Source organism: Penicillium arizonense (assembly GCF_001773325.1).
Source record: "Penicillium arizonense strain CBS 141311 chromosome Unknown PENARI_contig014, whole genome shotgun sequence".
Taxonomy (NCBI): Eukaryota; Fungi; Ascomycota; class Eurotiomycetes; order Eurotiales; family Aspergillaceae; genus Penicillium; species Penicillium arizonense.
The window spans coordinates 206,218-222,477 of record NW_019173291.1 but is presented as its reverse complement, the minus strand read 5'-3'; the positions used below and the strand labels follow the sequence as shown (position 1 = coordinate 222,477).

The following is a 16,260-nucleotide window of genomic DNA, read 5'->3' as shown; positions in this document are numbered from 1 at the left end:
AATAACATGGGGTAGAAACACGTCCTGGAGGGTCATAGGTGTGAGGGGCCAATCAACATCCATCCGTATTTGATGTTATTGTCTACAGTCTAGTCGACGTTAGCGTTGGTTCACTAGGTACACACGAGTGCAATAAGAGGAAGAGGAAAACATTCAAATATCCCCACGATGCTTACATCTTTGGATTGCTTGGTAACGATCCTCTTGCTAGACTATAGGAGAGACCACCGGCGAGAACCTCCTCTGTCCGGGCTACCTTGCTTGGTTCAATCGGCTATTTGTAGTTCTTAGCGTGTTGCTTCAACCGTGAAGTTCCTTTTTCCATAATTTGCATTTTTTCCAATGTGAGGACTTGTACCTTTTGAAATGCCGTTGCTCGACAAATCCCCTACGCCGTCCACCGTTTCGAGAGTAGTGCGAACTGAGTAATCGCCGTTCTTTGCTGCTGATTCAAGAACTTAAATGGCTTTTTGCAGGAGCTGGTAGCTCGAACGTCGCGTTCGGACGTTCACTGGACACATCAAATCCTTCATTGACGAGAAACCATCCAACAGGTGCAGTTACCTTACTTCCGTTTGTACGTATCCTTATGAACAGTCACGGTAGGGGTTGAGAACTGGGTAGGCGGATTTTAATTGGCAAAACCACATTACCACCCAACTCACCACCCTGACAGCTGATTCTGCGGGCTGGTAATTAATAGTTTATTCATAAGAATTGCAAGGGGAGAGGGAACTGATGGTACGACCAAGTCAATTAACTTTCAAAGTCTGGGCTGACAGTTTGATTTAGTTATATTTGAGATCTTAAAGCCTCTACTGTGTAAAACAAGTAGATAAACTCGACTGTTACAATTAAGAATTATCCCCCTCCGTCCTCTTAACCCGCCCCCTTACGAAGACTCCGTGTCTACGTATTTATAGAGCCGATCTTTTCATGAATTTTGGATAAAAGAGAAACAACGAGAATTTTGATCTAAAAGGCCTACTGTTAAGACTGACTATATTGTTTGAACCGCACCTACACGGCGCCTTGCCTATATTCCTCGAAATTATATCGAGAAAAAGGCGCGGCAGCTCCTAGCATCAATTCGGGCGATTTAACACCAATTATGTCGTAGATAAGAATAGGAGTCGTAGCTTTGGAACTAGGTTGCGAGTAGGTCTCACCAACCTATGGGTGTTAGAAGCCTTGGAAGGGCTGCGCCATGCTGGCCGATAAGCCTCTGTAGCTCTCCGGGGCAGGTAGGAAGTGTCGGTGTTCTTTCGTACGTCTAGCCCGCATTCTCGAAATTGTCTTAACCAATACACGCTTGGCAGTTGTTTCCTATTCTACCGGCAGCATAATAGTAATATTACCATTCCCGTACATCTCTAATATAGCACTACGTACGAGTTTATTAGTTTCACGATTGCGGGGCGCATTAAATATAGTGTAGGTAATATGCAATGCTTATTTCTTGCTAATTTATCGCGGCCTATAAAATACAGTATATAAAATGTAAAATACTCAATTTCGCACCTTATCGAGGTATTTTAAAGGTAGTATAGGTAGTATTCAGTAATCAATTCCTTATTAAATTATCTAGGCCTATCAAATACTGACAAGACGGATATTGATTTGCATGTTATCGATACAAAGTTTCGAAGCAGCATTTTCTATTATTACTATTATCGCTTCGTTCGAATTTACTTATCCTGTTACTAGCACGATATATATAGTACTTACTAGTGTTCGGGTGATAAGAATAAGGGAAGATACCGGCAATTGTAGATCTAGCGAGATATGTTCATAATCCTATCATAAATTACGCGGGAATTAACAATCCCTAACGGCATATTTATAGATCCCTAACAATATATTCCTAGAACTTCACGCTAAGCTTCAAATCCAAAGATACTGACAAATTCTCAGCCACCAAGCAAGCCATATCAGACTTTCTCCCAAGATACTGAAGCGCAGCGATACATGCTTCACAATTATCCCGGAAGCACTCAGCTAGCACATCATGCTCGTCAGACATATCCAGACATTCTATAGAGATGTACCCCGCCTTGGCAAAGGAATGAACTAGAACGACAGTCCATGGCTCAACTAAGAAAGCCACTTCGTTCACAGAATCATGGAAATGGCGGTTCATGGTGGATTCTTGTCCTCTAAGTGAGGAGTGAGCCAGTGCACCGACTGCAAGAGCATTATCTGTCCTGAGTTTGGACACGATATCTGTAGCTTCGCGACCCCGGCGCTCAGTGTCAGAGCCGAGTCTTCCGTTGTCAATGCTTTCTATCACATCTGCCAAAAGCATTGTAGCAAGATGCCAATGGCCATCAAGTATAATGTACCACGATTGGATGCGAGGAGGAAGTAGTTGGTGGTTAGCGACGCAATCTAGCATGAATGTCCGATATGTATGATTCCAGTGCTGGTAGACCAGCATGGTCTTTTTGATCACGTCTTCTAGGCAATCGCTACTTGCCCCTCTATAGACCAGGGTTTGGAGTTGCGTGACTCGACGGTATAGCAAGACTTTGACCGGGGTTGCCTCTGAAAGTACAGAGGCCGCTTCTTCGTAGGAGCATGGCCATCTTGGCTGGGATTTGCTATACTCTCGACCCTCCACGGGATAACGGAGAAAGAAATCACCCCATACATCATGCTTGTGGCGAGCCTTTCTTCCTGGAATACTCCAGCCGTCGAGATCCACCTGGTATTCGGTTTCAAGCGTGGTTGGCGATGCCGATGCAATTTGACTGTCCTCATCCGACACCACGAGGGGACGCTGATACATCGCCGCACTCAAGGTATCAAACATGACTCCTAGCCAGAACATAAGGCCAAGCGTACTGCGGTGCTCATGACTCGTGAGGATCGGGTCGACCCGGGGAGACTGAGAAGGAGTGGTCATTTCGAACATGTCGGTCATTGTTGATCCTATCGACCCTCTTCGAGTCTCCATCAAACATTGTGGGGCCTCTCGTTGAAGCCTTGTAAATTTATGGCGAAGAGTGAAAAGCTGGCGGTTCGCGGTTTCGAGGAATATCGGCGCAGGGTCATTCTCTAACAGCTGACCGAGTCGTGAGTCCTGCCCCTTGTCCAACGGACTCTGCGTCAAGGAGAATATGATATTGGCGAAAATAATACGGAAAGAAGGTATTCCGGTTGATTGCTCCAAGGCTTGCCTTGCCTTATTCCAAACGTTCTCTCGAATGGCTCTTTCATCGTACTCGATTTGCGCTGGGACAGATAGTCCTGTACCCTTCTGAGCATGTTGAGTCCACTGCGAGGCAAATGCCATGATTGCCAGATGCAGTGTTCTGAATGCAGTCTTATCCTCTTCCACGCTTAGAGCCCGACCGCGTATTGAGGACGAAGCACGATCCAAACGACAAACCCGGATACACATTCTGTTCGACCAACTCGGTCCCCACACCTTCATCTCTCTGTAAGGCTGCACGACACCGGCCGAGTCGCTGTAAGGGCAATTGTGCTCCGTCAACCAGCATGATAATGCGTTTTCCATACTATCGTGATATATGCGGATCAAGTTGCGTGTCATCGTCGCACGAGCGTATTCCCTAGCTGTATTGTCGGAAGCAGTACAAAAGCCAGGTTGGAAACTTGGCTTCAATATTCCATTGGAAGAAGATGTTGAGGAATATATGTTGTCACTAGGCTTGACACTTGACTTCGTGAATCCGGAAGAACAGGAATTGGACCCATCTTCAACCTCCTGGGCCAGGTCAAGGGTGCTACCAAAAGATATAGGTAAAGAGGCATTCCATGTTGTCTGGTATCCCATTCCTCCCAAGGCCTTTTCTGACCATTCACTCGCTGCACTGGTATTCCAATCACTAGGACTTTCCATTATCCAAGGAAACGTTCCCGAGTGCCCGATAGGTTCCAACCCTTCAGGAATTGCTTCTTCCGGGAAAGTCGAGGACGGCGAGGTGGAAGCAAAACTAGAGGCCTCGGCCATATGCGCAGGGTTGACAGTATACCACTGTGAAGATCGCAGTGTCTCGTCTAGGATGGCACTGCATGAACTCGTAATGGAAGAAACATCAGGCCTCCGATGTGGACCCCCAGCGCTTGACTGTTTTCTTTTCCTGCCTCCGGCGTAGTCTGTATGCTTCAAGGCAAGCCATTTGAACGTGCACTCTTTCTTCCATCGTTTGCAGTTCGAACAAGAGAAGCCATTTTCCTTTCGCTTCTTCTAGAATCTTAGAAGTCAACATCTTCCGATGGTAAGGCAGGGCAATCTTCACAAACCGGTGCATCACAGCCCCTCTTTCCCTTGCGGCATTGGTCGCAACTATGAAGCTGACGTCGACGGGAGTCCTCCATGGTGAGAAATGGAAGCCAACAACCGTGGTCAGTACCAGAGAGGAAACGATTGTTTTGGCTCTGGTATCTTCCTCAATATGCATTATCGTAAGGAGTAAGGCAGACATATTTAAGTTGACAAATTTACCAATTTCCGGGGTACGCGAGCATCGCGAAATTTTGCGGGGTTTGTGGGGCTGAAAGCGCGTGGCGCCGATGATAAGATTTCGGGTCAAAGGAACTAGAAGGGCATGCGCCTTCTACATGACCGTGGGGCTATGTCCGCTGGACAAGGCTGTAAGCTGCGATCATCGGAGCTCAGTTGTTTAGCCCGTGGGCCGCCCATTTCCGTCCGTGAGGCCGTGCATGTAGAGAATACTGAAATTCCTAGGATCTGGGGGAAACCGGGGAGATCTGGGGAAGGACTGGAAGATGGTGGAGTCAATAAACCAATAATGACCCATCTTACGGCGAAATATCGGAGTGGATGTTTCAATGCATGTCCATCATTGCTGATCCATTGACGGTGATTGGCAGATCACAAGATGTAGACATATAGACAGGAGAATGTCTGTCGGGTGTGGCCTTCCCTATCTGGGAGGCCGCTTTATGAGGGCGCTCAGGCTCAGACCCAGTGACCGCCTCAATTGTGTCTATCATGACTAATCCACGGCGTGCTTAGTGCGTGCTTATGGCTATTTCCCGGGATGCCCGGGTCTGTCTGAACCCAACCCGTTTATCACACCGAGATTCATCAACGGACATGGCGTAGCTGGAGGCTCAAATTAGCCCATGGTTTCTGAATATCTGCCGTCGTCAGCTTTTCATTATAAGTCAAAATTCGCATCCCTCATGCTCAGCTGGAGGATAGAGTCCCCATTGCGAGCTCTTCGTCTTAAGCTTCCAATGGTTGATGTAGTTAGTGTTCATTGAGGTATAGCACAGTATTATCCAGGAGAAAGGCCCCTCTTCAACATAAGGCGACTCGATAAATGCCACTGTATTCAGACCAATGCCTAATATGGGGATGGGTGAGAAACAAAATCCCTCTGATATTGCTTAGAACACGCGCCTTTTTCCACTCGCTAGCCCTTACAATATTCTCTTTTCCATTTCGTTTACAATTTTAAATACACAAATCTGAGCCCTAACTCCTGGTGCTAGTATGTAAAGTAAGTGGAACCCAACGCAACCCATGGTGATAACAGATCAGTGTGCTACCTGTGAGCATATCAAAGCTTTGTTATCGAAAACAAAATGAAGAAATCAATCTCAGTGTCCTTCCTGCGTTAGACCGTCCTGCTGTAGTTCATGCCACTTGCGAATCACCATATTTTGTTCTTCGTTCGACGCTGCACACATCTCTTCAATGCCCTGTGTGATACGTAGTCGAATGATTTCTTTGGATTTGATTTTAGAGAGAGACCCGCGAACGCATTTGTGCAAGCCATCTAGCGGTAATCCTGCTAATCCAAACAGACCTAGACACATTAGGTCCAGAGTATGTTTGATGTGGTGAGACAGTATCTTACCTGCAGTCGGCTTGAAAAAGACGCCCCCCACGCCTTTCCCGATTCCCTTGACCATCCCTTCACCTCCCGACTGCCGAAACCCCCGGGAGGGCAGCGTGACAAGTCCAGTCAGACCATTATAGAGTCCGTGGTAGAACTCCTGTGAAAAATAAGAAAATCGGTTCTGGAACTAAAATTCATAATACATGAGCTTACCTTGCCGGCTGCTCTGAATCCACTCTTGATCCCGATCACTTTGGGCATCGGTTCAACTGTATCGTCATGGTATAGTTTCGGTGCATTGTGAAAACCCTTTGACAAGCTGAGGGTAAAGTCGGTTGGAAGCACAAGCACAAAATTCAGTGCGTGTTTTGCCGATTTTGCAGCGTGATAACGTGTTTCAGACAAAACTTTCCTTGCACGACGGCGTCTTTTGCCATAGCTTGTCTCTTCTCCCTTTTTCACGGCAGTTTGTCCGCGAGTAAACTGCGCGCCGTCGACAGAACGGGATTCACTCAAATTTGCCACTGTTTCATTGGTTACAGCATTGGAGCTTTGAATTATTCCAGGATGTTCTCGAACGTATTCATCAGGACCAGGACTATACAGTTCTCCACTAGGAGCGCTGATGTCTGTGACGGCCTGAGAGTCCCTCCTGCGTTCTTGATTTGACAAAGTTTCCGCAAAATGTGACATAGCCCATTCTCTCCCTCTGAAATCTTGTTGCACTGTTCCTGGGTGAGATCCGGGGAAGATACTTACTAACTGTCCCGGAACACGAGCAATACCAGTGATGAGATCTGTCATTAGGCCGTACAAAACTTCTGCGCTAGCTGAAAGAGGACCTCTAGGGTCGCGGTTCGTGTCGTATTCTCGCACTCGATATCTAAAGCTGTCAGATTGACTGCAAGGAAAAACAGAATTTTGAGATGCATACAATCTTATATCTTGTGGCTTGATATGGCCCGTGTGCAATAGTATCGAAACTGCAAAAGCGCTTAGCTTGGTATGCGAATTTCGGAGCCACCACACTGCCGGTCGATCGGGGCAAATGGTGCATCTTAATTTCTCAACGTTTAGATGCTGGTGGAAGCTGTGCACAGCTTTCTGTACTCCCTGTTCCGTCCGCATGTTCTCTCCTATTTGCCTGGCATTTTCCCGAGCCTGTTCTCCCAAGGCTACTTGAATTGCCGAAGCCAATTTTTCAGCTGTCAGTTCTTTGTATGGGATCGGCCGCGGGCCAGCATTTGCTCGAGCAACAATGGAACCCCAAAACGGTTGGTCGCCAAAAAAGGGAACAATGACAGTTGGGCGGCCCAGAAGGAGACCAGCAGCAGTAGTTCCAGCACCACCATGGTGTACAACGCACGAGACTTGTCGGAAGAGCCAATCATGGGGACATGGTCCCAACAGAAATATACTGTCGGGAATGTCAGTTTCTCCAGAGCCGATATTACCCCATCCTTTTGAGATAAGCGCGCGATGGCCCGTTTGGCGAACAGCCTCAAATATCGTCTTTGTCAATTTTTTAGGGTTATCAACTACAATTGATCCAAATCCAATGTATATTGGCGGCTGTCCTGCCTTCAAGAAAGCGTCGAGTTCCTCCGGTGGTTCATACTCTGACTCGGTCGACAGAAACTGAAATCCACAGACATCAATATTGTTAGACCAGTCGCGAGGTTTTGGAAGGAGAGATGGTGACCTTCTGGCGTTAGATAAAACCGACAGGCATAAAGGACTACTCACCAGAGGTAAGTATATGGGATTTGCAGTCGATGGATCATGCTGGGTGCCCGGATGGCATCCAACGGATCCAAGCCCAATTCCTTCTTGCGGAAATGGTTAATGAGGTCCCCGAGTCCTTCCCACATCATTACCTCCACTATCCCATATGAAGCAAAGTTCGCCACAGATGGCTTGGTTTTCTGTGAGCGAATATTGGCCAGCGGGTGTGGAAAAGATTGCGTCGGGGACCAGGGCATCCTAATATATTCAGAATGTGTCCTAAGAATCAAGAAGTTCAATATCCGACTCACGTAAACATCATGTTCAAGGGAATCCCCAGCTTTTCGGCACAGCTAAAATGCACAAATCCCGGGGGATTCGCGATAATGACATCTGCGACAAATGGCCGTGTATAACGGTCCACAGCACCGCCCTGCGTATGTTCGGAGATATGGTGCATTCCTGTCCCATCTCCAGTCTCATAGCAAGAGCGCCAGCATCCAGAAAAAATGGCTTTCATTTCCCGTCGGCGCTTCTGAATCTCGCCGCTGCGAATGGTGCGCATGCCCGGCAACAAACCAGGGTTCTTGACCATGAAGGCCATCAGTTCCTCTGGATTACCACCAATGTTGAAGAATTCGAGTCCCGCACCCTTCACATCCTTGCGAAAAGACAAGTGTGTGGCTAGTCGAACTCGATGTCCATGTTTCTGAAGCTCCTTACCCAAAGCGACGAATGGCTGAACGTCACCGCGGGATCCAACGACCTGTAACACAATGTTCAGGTTCAAAGAAAACTTGGTCTCTTCTTTGGGAACGATGTTTAATTCATCCTGCTGTTCTGCGACCGGCCGCGTAGGTTGCTCCACATGGTTCATCAAGGTAGTAAGCCAGGGTTTGTGCTCTCGAAAATTGATATCCAACCTTCCATCTTCTGCTCTTGCTTGTGAGTCAATATACCACATGTAACTCTAGGATATTACACACCCTTCACTCGGACTCCAGTACTGAGTCCCTGTTCTCGAACAGTCGAAAAATCATTATTGGCTGAGGCTTTAGAGCTAAGCTGCTCGCCCTGCCAATCTCCCGCTGAGATGGTAGTTTGGCGTTGTGGCTCAGCCATCACTGCCATGCGTGGAAGCTAAAGAGAATGTCGGGAACAGATTTTCCAAAATAGCATGCAAGCTTTGAAGATGCAGTTCCACTCGTTCAAACAACACCTTTATATAATTGCCACACCGCGTCATTAGGAAGAGAAAATAGACCTCGGACTTGCGGAAGCTTCAGAGCGGTAAAACAAAGTTATTGTGATGGAGTACCCGCGGTTGTATGATATCATCAGTGTTTGGTCCGACAAGTCAAAGAGAACCATGGACTCTGCAAACTGAAATAAGCCTAGACAATTCTACTGAGAATGGACCTCAATCAGGACAATGCATTCCATATTTCCTCACCTTTAACCCGAAACGGAAAACTGAAACCGCCAAGTCGAGACCACTGGTCACCTGATTTAGGAATAGAACTGAGCATTAAATCTAGCGAGCTCGCGTGTTAAACTAGCGGGTACAACAGAATGGGCCGAGAACTTCGAGGGACGCTCGGAATTTCTTTTATAATTAGAAAAACCACGTGGCCATCGCCTCCATATAGCAATTCCTTATCAGACTAGCTCTAATCATGCAGAGAGAAAACATCAATGCCGAAGTTCTCCTCTCCAACCAATTTCTTTGTTTCACGCAACAAACCTTTTAGATCATCTGCCAATAATGCAGTCGCTACTTCTATGACGGCGAAGGCGGCGTAGCCCGGCTCACACACGTGCGCCGCACTGAGGATGTCACGGTCAGTCTTCTTGAGCAGCTGATCCAGGCTGACTGGCTCTGGAGCTGTAAGGAACGAGGGTAACGGCCGGCCCGTTGATATGGCAGTAGCGATCAAAGAGAGAGTGGCAGAAACTTCTCGAGAACTTAGCTCTAGGGAGATCACAAGATTCTTGAAGTCTTTTAACCACGAATCTGAGGTTTTTTGATCTCCAGTGGAAGTTGGGAAATTTTGGAACGACTCGGCGACGTGAGATATCATGGTTGTGAAATGAACGATACTGGAAGTGGTCAGTGGTGAGAACGAGGTGACCTTGCATATGGGGTGAAACTGACTGCTGGGTATGATTAATGAGCCTGTCGTAGGATGCTTCTGGGAACTTCCCACCCAACCCGAGTTCCCATGTCGCGAACTTCTTGTGCTTCTTCATGCCTTCGAGAAGAATAATCTCTTTAGCGAAGAGTCGACTTCGAGCTTTCTGGAGCCTCCTTCCCGGGCTTCTCTCGTCCCCCGGATCTCCTTCTGCTTCTCTTATCTTGAGTGATACTGTTTGATGCACAGAGCAATAGTAGTTGCCCAGCAGATAAAGTGAAGCTCCTAGGTCCTCTCGGAGCTGTCGCCGAACTGTAGTAACTGACGGAAAGTGCGTAAAGATGAATGCAACAGCCAGGCCACCAATGACTGTAGCTAACCTGTACGGAGCAAGCTCGTACAGGGGATGGTAGACCTGGCCATTAGAAATCGAGATGGGAATACCGATTTTCTTAACTTGGAGTTCATATCCCACTATCAAGATAACCGTGACCATTCCTATCATTGGAACGACGAGGGTGTCAGGGTGCTTGATCAACGGGTAATGGTAAAAGAACATTGTGATGCCGAGAAATACGATAATGCCCGCGGTTTGCTGATCGACAATATACCAAATAATGTACGATGCAATCATTGCAAGTACTGTTCCACCAAATCGTAAGAATTGCCCATAAATACCCGACCCCGCGGTTCTCGTCATGCTGATGGCGACCATGATCGAACCCCAGATCAAGCGCTGTTCAATGAAGAACTGCTGAGAATTCCTCAAGAAACAAACGATTGAAATCACCATGGTGGCTGTTGCCACTCGGAAGCCAAATGCTGACTCTGGAGAGCCGAAGATGTGAGAAATGATGCGGAATTTATCCGATATTTTTTCCCAGGCGGACACCGGGGGAAGGTGTTCAGGATCCTTTTCGGACTGCTCAATGTCGCTAAGGCGGACTATGACAGTACCAGATCGGGTGCTATATTCCTGGTAATCCAAATTGCTGTCCTCTCGAGATACTGTGTCTCTGGCCCACTTCTTAAGTTGTTTCCAAGTTGGGAAGATAAGCCTGCTCCTCGCCATCGTTCCATCATCCACTTTGGATTCAGCATACTTAGCCAGATCTAAAATCGCTTGCGCAGTCATGATGCAGAAATATTCTAGCTTGGAAAGGATCAGCATCTTGTATTTTTACTACGGTAAAAATCAAAATGAAAGAGCTCACATCGAGTACCAGGTACAGCTGAGACAAATGCCGTTGATGTAAAGGATAGTCCTGTTGCGTCGCGTTGTTCTGTTGGAAAGAATCGTCCATACCCTTAGAAGCACACCAGTCTTCTAGGGGGCCTTGTCTCTCTTTAAGAAATTGCTGTATCATGCCCTCACAGTGCGCGACCCAGTCCCTATTCTCAGGTAAACAATTGTGGCCATTCGCTTCGAGGTCAGTTCTGACAGAAGATGCGGGCCTTTTCCCGAGTTGCAGAGCATACAATGACTCGTCAAGGCCTATCATCATTCCTTTCTGAAGCTGTTGGGCACGAACGCACAGCTGCCCACATATCCAATACCACTGCTGTCTTTCTCTGTCCTGGAGATGGGCATATTCAGTATCAGTCAGAGAATGACCAGCCTTTAAGCCGCTCACAGCCTCCCAACCACCACCTTTCTCGATACGATGCGTGGCATGACTGAGGCACTCCATGCCTAAAAGGGGGAACAAAATTTTCCTTTCCAGGTGGCTTATGGTCTCCAAATCCTTTGCGTCTAACCTGCCCCATGTCGCCTCAACCTTTGCGTAGCGAAGTTCCGATTGTGACTTTGCTTGGAGTGTGGTAATAGTGGTTAGGAGCTTCTTCAAAACATCGGCCTCAGGCCAAGGGCTGGTTCCCGCGAGAGAATTGTAGTAGCCGTCTATTCCGCTATCATGATCGTTCGGAGCATACGCAGTAGCGTACCAATCACGCCTGGGAAGTGACGCCATATATTGACTCTGCGCTTCCAAAGCGGCCTTGAACCCGTGGAGCTCTCGAGCCATTAGCATGGTGACAAGATTTCGAGAGGTGAATGGAACAATGAGGAGATTTGTGGCAGCTGAGATTCCAAATCCGACGAAAAAGCTCTCCAGTAAATGAGTTACTGAAAGGTATTAATATGGGGCCTTTTTCTGCACTGGAAAGAAGACACAACCTAAGGATTCAGCTTCCTTCATAGTTGCAAATTGCGTTCCGTAGGTTGCCGTCACATTGATAAAAATTGAAAAAATAATGGAAGGCAGGAAATATTGAGGTCGATAGGCCCGGAATCTGTTCCAGTCGTTAATAGAGCGACGGGTGTTAACTTGCGATAACTGACGTGTTAGCTAACCATACGTCGAAAAAAAGCCAAACGCCCATATTAGCGCTGGCTGCTGCATTGTACGGACTAACAGCAGCACCAGCAACCGGACCATTAGAAGGTGTTTCTCCGTTGAGATGGGTCGTGTTTTCTCGAGCCTGAACCGCACACCACATCGCAAGTAGCGAGATTGCAGCTGCGAAACAAGTCAAAAGCTAGGGAAGCACTGCCGATTAGTTCATCATATTTCCATAGATGTATAATGGAGGCCCTACGCAGGTCACTATAAGATTCTGGCAAAATCGCGCCCGAGGAAGCACCGGAACGGTAAGGATGGACATTATTGGGATGAGATAGCCAATTGTCGAGAAATGTCTCGCAACGGAGTCGATCTGATATCTTTAGAGCATCAGCTTTTATCCCAAGTATATAGGAAGAAAATATACATAGCAATGCCAACGGTAGGCGCAACGGTTCCCCTTTAATTGAGCTGTTAGCACCATTTTGCAATAGGACGCATAGAATACCAGAAATTTCAGCACCTGCTAAGTCTTGAGCAGTTGTGGTTGCTGATACCTTTCGGCCCAGTCGAAGAGAACGGGTAACAGAGCAAACCAATATGGGATAACATACTTAATCATCAATAGCACAAGCGGAGCGTCAATTCCATATTTAGCTGCTATCTTCTTCCATCTCGACGACCCCTCTTGATGAGCAGTCGCGTGATTTTCAATCGACTCCTGGGGCATCTTTCAAAGTCGGAGTAAATAATTGGGAGCACTAGGACCTGGTACTGTATTTAGTCAGCTTACAGGCAGCTAATCCCCCCGAAGAATGCACCGAAATCCCTCCTTCCATGATACTCTCTCTGTGTTAACCCAGCACTCGGGAAGGGGCATACATGGATTTGATCCACCCGACAATGTTGGGAATTTACCCCAGTAATCTCTGTATGCCCACCAAAGGAACCGATCACCTAAGACACCTGCAGATAGATATGCAAGTTGAAGCAATCTCGAACATGTAAGTGTCAAGTATGTCGAAAGAGCTCCAATGAATACGGTAGGCAAGAATGGGTTGAACAGCAGCCGGATAGGCAGGATAGTTAAAAGTCAAAATGTGAAAATATGACCTCACCATGAATCTTATTATTTGAGGTTTATAAAATCTTATCGACCAAATTGTTCGCTGAGAGGAAAGCCAAGGGCTGAGCGGCGGAAGATCCATGGTTGACTGGCCATCCGCCCCTCAACCTAGAACCCCCACAATGGCCTTATTCCGAACACATAGATGGGGCAACTCAAATTTTGAAGTTTCATGCTGTCTGTTCTTCGCTGATACTCTCTGTATTGTTATTGTAACAATTACAATATTCATGCTTATCAATCGAGTGCTATATCACAGTCCAAACGCCTCAAGGCATCTATTAAGACAGCAACGGGGAGCTGCTTCGTGAGGCTGTGCGATCTGTTTGTAGTTCAGAGGAATGATCCTGATGAACAGTAAGCTATATTTATATGTGAATTCTAAGTTGATTGGAAATCAACCGTCCTTTTCATATAGACAAGGCAGGAATCATTTCCAATGTTGCGGCTTTTTTCCTGATCCACATCATCCGCATATCGTTATTTCCATTATTATTATCAAATCCTTCCGGCTTTTCACGATCTCGGGTCGTATGCAGCCCCCTAGCTAGTGTGCGTACGCCGTTGAATCTGTATCCAGGATATGTTCACCGTGACTTTGCCAATTGAATAGTACATTTCAGCACGCTTCGTATTTTCTACAGGGAAATATGGAAACGAGGGGCCATCGTACCGAGATACGAGACAGCCTCCAAAAAATTAAAATCCTTGACGGCGTTCAATTTATAACACAAAACGAGTGGAACTTCATTCACTACTTTGAGCAAAATATAGACTGAGGGGATAACCGAAAGCAAAGGCCCGACCTGCAGCAGTGACACATCTGCCTAATCGCCTCCACAATCTGATATGTCGAGATATGTAGAAGTAGGAAACACAAGAGACAAACGGTAAACCGGAAATCAGGAGGCTTAGGATTGAGATAAGTGCACGCGGACTGTTTTCACCTCTGTGTAGTTCTCAAGAGCATATGAACCCAGCTCCCGGCCTATTCCTGATTCTTTGAAGCCACCAAAGGGCATTTGGTAGTGGAGAGTGTTGTAGTTGTTAACCCACACGGTCCTGTTGCGAGCGGGTTATCAACAAAATCCGAGAGCTACTGATATATGAGGAAAACTCACCCAGCTTTGATAGCATTTGACACTCTGATGGCAGTATTGATGTTCGTGGTATGAACAGCCGCAGCTAGGCCTGCGATCAGTCGACATGGTCAGCTCAAGCTCCGATACAGTGGAAGGTCCTCTAGTTTGGGGGTCATTACCGTAGTTTGTGTCATTGGCCACGCGGATCGCTTCATCTTCATCACGGATTTTTTGTACTGTGCAGACAGGTCCAAATATCTCTTCTTTCACAATCGTCATGTTCTCATCAACATCGGCAAAAATCGTGGGTTGAATGTAGTATCCTTCCGCTCCATGCCGACCACCACCTGTGATGATATTGGCCCCTGCGCTTTTCCCATCGGCAATATAACTCATGATTCTATCATATTGCACTTGAGACACCTGAGGACCTTGGAAAGTGTCAGAGTTGAACGGATCGCCGACTTTGTTCTGCTCGGCTCGTTTCTTGAAAAGCTCCAAAAATCGGTCATAAATAGACTCGTGGACAAGAATTCGAGAGCCTGCACAGCAGCATTGCCCATGGTTGAAGAAGATCCCCATGTTCACCCATCCGATTGCCTCCTCCAGATTTGCATCGGGAAGAATTATATTCGGCGACTTCCCTCCAAGTTCAAGAGTCACCTTCTTCAAATTGCTATTAGCAGCCTGTCGCATGATTTGGCGGCCGACTAAAGTTGACCCGGTGAATGCAACTTTGTCGATATCCATATGGGCCGCAATTGCCGCGCCTGCATCTTTTCCAAATCCCGAGATAACGTTGACTACTCCAGGAGGGAAGCCGGCTTCTTTAATGAGGTTAGCAACATAGAGCGCTGAAAGTGGCGTTTGCTCCGCAGTTTTCAGAACAATCGTATTGCCCGTCGCGAGAGCAGGTCCAATCTTCCATGCAAACATGAGAAGGGGGAAGTTCCATGGGATGATTTGGCCGCAGACGCCGACCGGTTCATGGCGGGTATACGTCAGGCTGTTGGCGTCGGTATCGATTGTCTGACCATAGATCTTGTCAGCCCAGCCACCGTAGTAGCGTAAGCACCCGGCTGAAGCAGTGACATCCCCTTTTGCCATTGTCACACCCTTGCCATTATCAAGGGCTTCGATAGCAGCGACTATATCGATATCCCGTTCTAGGAAATCCGCGAGACGAGTGAGGAGGCGGCCACGCTCAGAGGGAGTGATCCGTTTCCACTCGCCCTCCAGCGCTTTACGGGCAGTTGTCACGGCAATATCCACGTCTTTTGCTGTGCCTTCGTGCACAGCTACAATCGGCTTCTCGTTATGAGGGTTGATTGTTTCAAAAGTTCTGCCTTCCACACCCTTGACAAATTCATTGTTGATGAACCTAATGTGGACTTGTGAGAAACGGTAACACCTCATGTTGGGTTTGCCTGACGGGAGCTTACAGTCCCAGGGGTTGTTCATATGTTACCAACGGGGTCTTGATTGTTTGAAACAGAGACATGATGGAAGAAGAGAAAATTGGACGGTAAATTTTCACCTGAGGTATGAATGAAGAATGTGGTACTGAAACATAAAGCGTCTCGGCTGGGGTTGGAACTGCTTTAAATATCAACGCTGAGATAGAATATCGGAGCCAAGACGACGGGAATCACCGGCAACCTCGAGCGGGGGAAGATGAGTGATGGCCGGTTCGGGGATTATTGCTGTTGAGCGACAGTGTGTATTGAGTTTCAGTCAGTGTGCAGCGAGAAGAGTTCTAATCGGAGAAATGGGTATGCTGACTTCGTTAGCCTGACAACAGCTTGACAATTACCTTGGGATCTGACGTCAGAGACCTTCAACAGCCTCTTGAAATGTCATAATAGGCAAAGCCGTGTTCTATCTTCAGATGTGAGGATTGCATAGATTGGCCATGCGGCTCCGCATGCGTGGGGAATCCCCGCAAAACCCCGCAAGAACGTTGCCCTGACTGAGAGCTTCCGCGTCACCTCTGGTCTACTTTGAGAGGCATTGGAT

At 47.3% G+C, this 16,260-nt stretch overlaps 5 protein-coding genes across 5 annotated transcripts; all 5 read right to left on the bottom strand.

Annotated features, from left to right (window-relative positions):
• Positions 1-1,864: 1,864 nt before the first annotated feature.
• On the bottom strand, positions 1,865-4,451 carry PENARI_c014G05087 (uncharacterized protein; the record flags this gene model as incomplete). Its single annotated transcript, XM_022633495.1, has 2 exons — positions 1,865-4,000; positions 4,158-4,451. 2 exons carry the CDS (start codon positions 4,449-4,451, stop codon positions 1,865-1,867), a joined length of 2,430 nt encoding a protein of 809 aa, XP_022486549.1.
• Positions 4,452-5,595: 1,144 nt separating this feature from the next.
• Positions 5,596-7,228, bottom strand: PENARI_c014G11999 (uncharacterized protein; the record flags this gene model as incomplete). Its single annotated transcript, XM_022633642.1, has 4 exons — positions 5,596-5,804; positions 5,856-5,994; positions 6,051-6,720; positions 7,140-7,228. 4 exons carry the CDS (start codon positions 7,226-7,228, stop codon positions 5,596-5,598), a joined length of 1,107 nt encoding a protein of 368 aa, XP_022486559.1.
• Positions 7,229-7,579: 351 nt separating this feature from the next.
• On the bottom strand, positions 7,580-8,684 carry PENARI_c014G06443 (glycosyltransferase; the record flags this gene model as incomplete). Its single annotated transcript, XM_022633529.1, has 3 exons — positions 7,580-7,820; positions 7,874-8,498; positions 8,549-8,684. 3 exons carry the CDS (start codon positions 8,682-8,684, stop codon positions 7,580-7,582), a joined length of 1,002 nt encoding a protein of 333 aa, XP_022486677.1.
• A 548-nt stretch (positions 8,685-9,232) lies between these two features.
• Positions 9,233-11,724, bottom strand: PENARI_c014G01422 (aromatic acid exporter family protein; the record flags this gene model as incomplete). The annotated part of the gene is made up of 3 exons (XM_022633417.1): positions 9,233-9,662; positions 9,718-10,847; positions 10,909-11,724. The coding sequence occupies 3 exons, from the start codon at positions 11,722-11,724 to the stop codon at positions 9,233-9,235; spliced, it is 2,376 nt and encodes a 791-aa protein (XP_022486698.1).
• Positions 11,725-14,073: 2,349 nt separating this feature from the next.
• PENARI_c014G04753 (aldehyde dehydrogenase family protein) lies at positions 14,074-15,745 on the bottom strand (the record flags this gene model as incomplete). Its single annotated transcript, XM_022633488.1, has 4 exons — positions 14,074-14,224; positions 14,284-14,353; positions 14,424-15,625; positions 15,687-15,745. The coding sequence occupies 4 exons, from the start codon at positions 15,743-15,745 to the stop codon at positions 14,074-14,076; spliced, it is 1,482 nt and encodes a 493-aa protein (XP_022486679.1).
• Between the last annotated feature and the right edge of the window lie 515 nt (positions 15,746-16,260).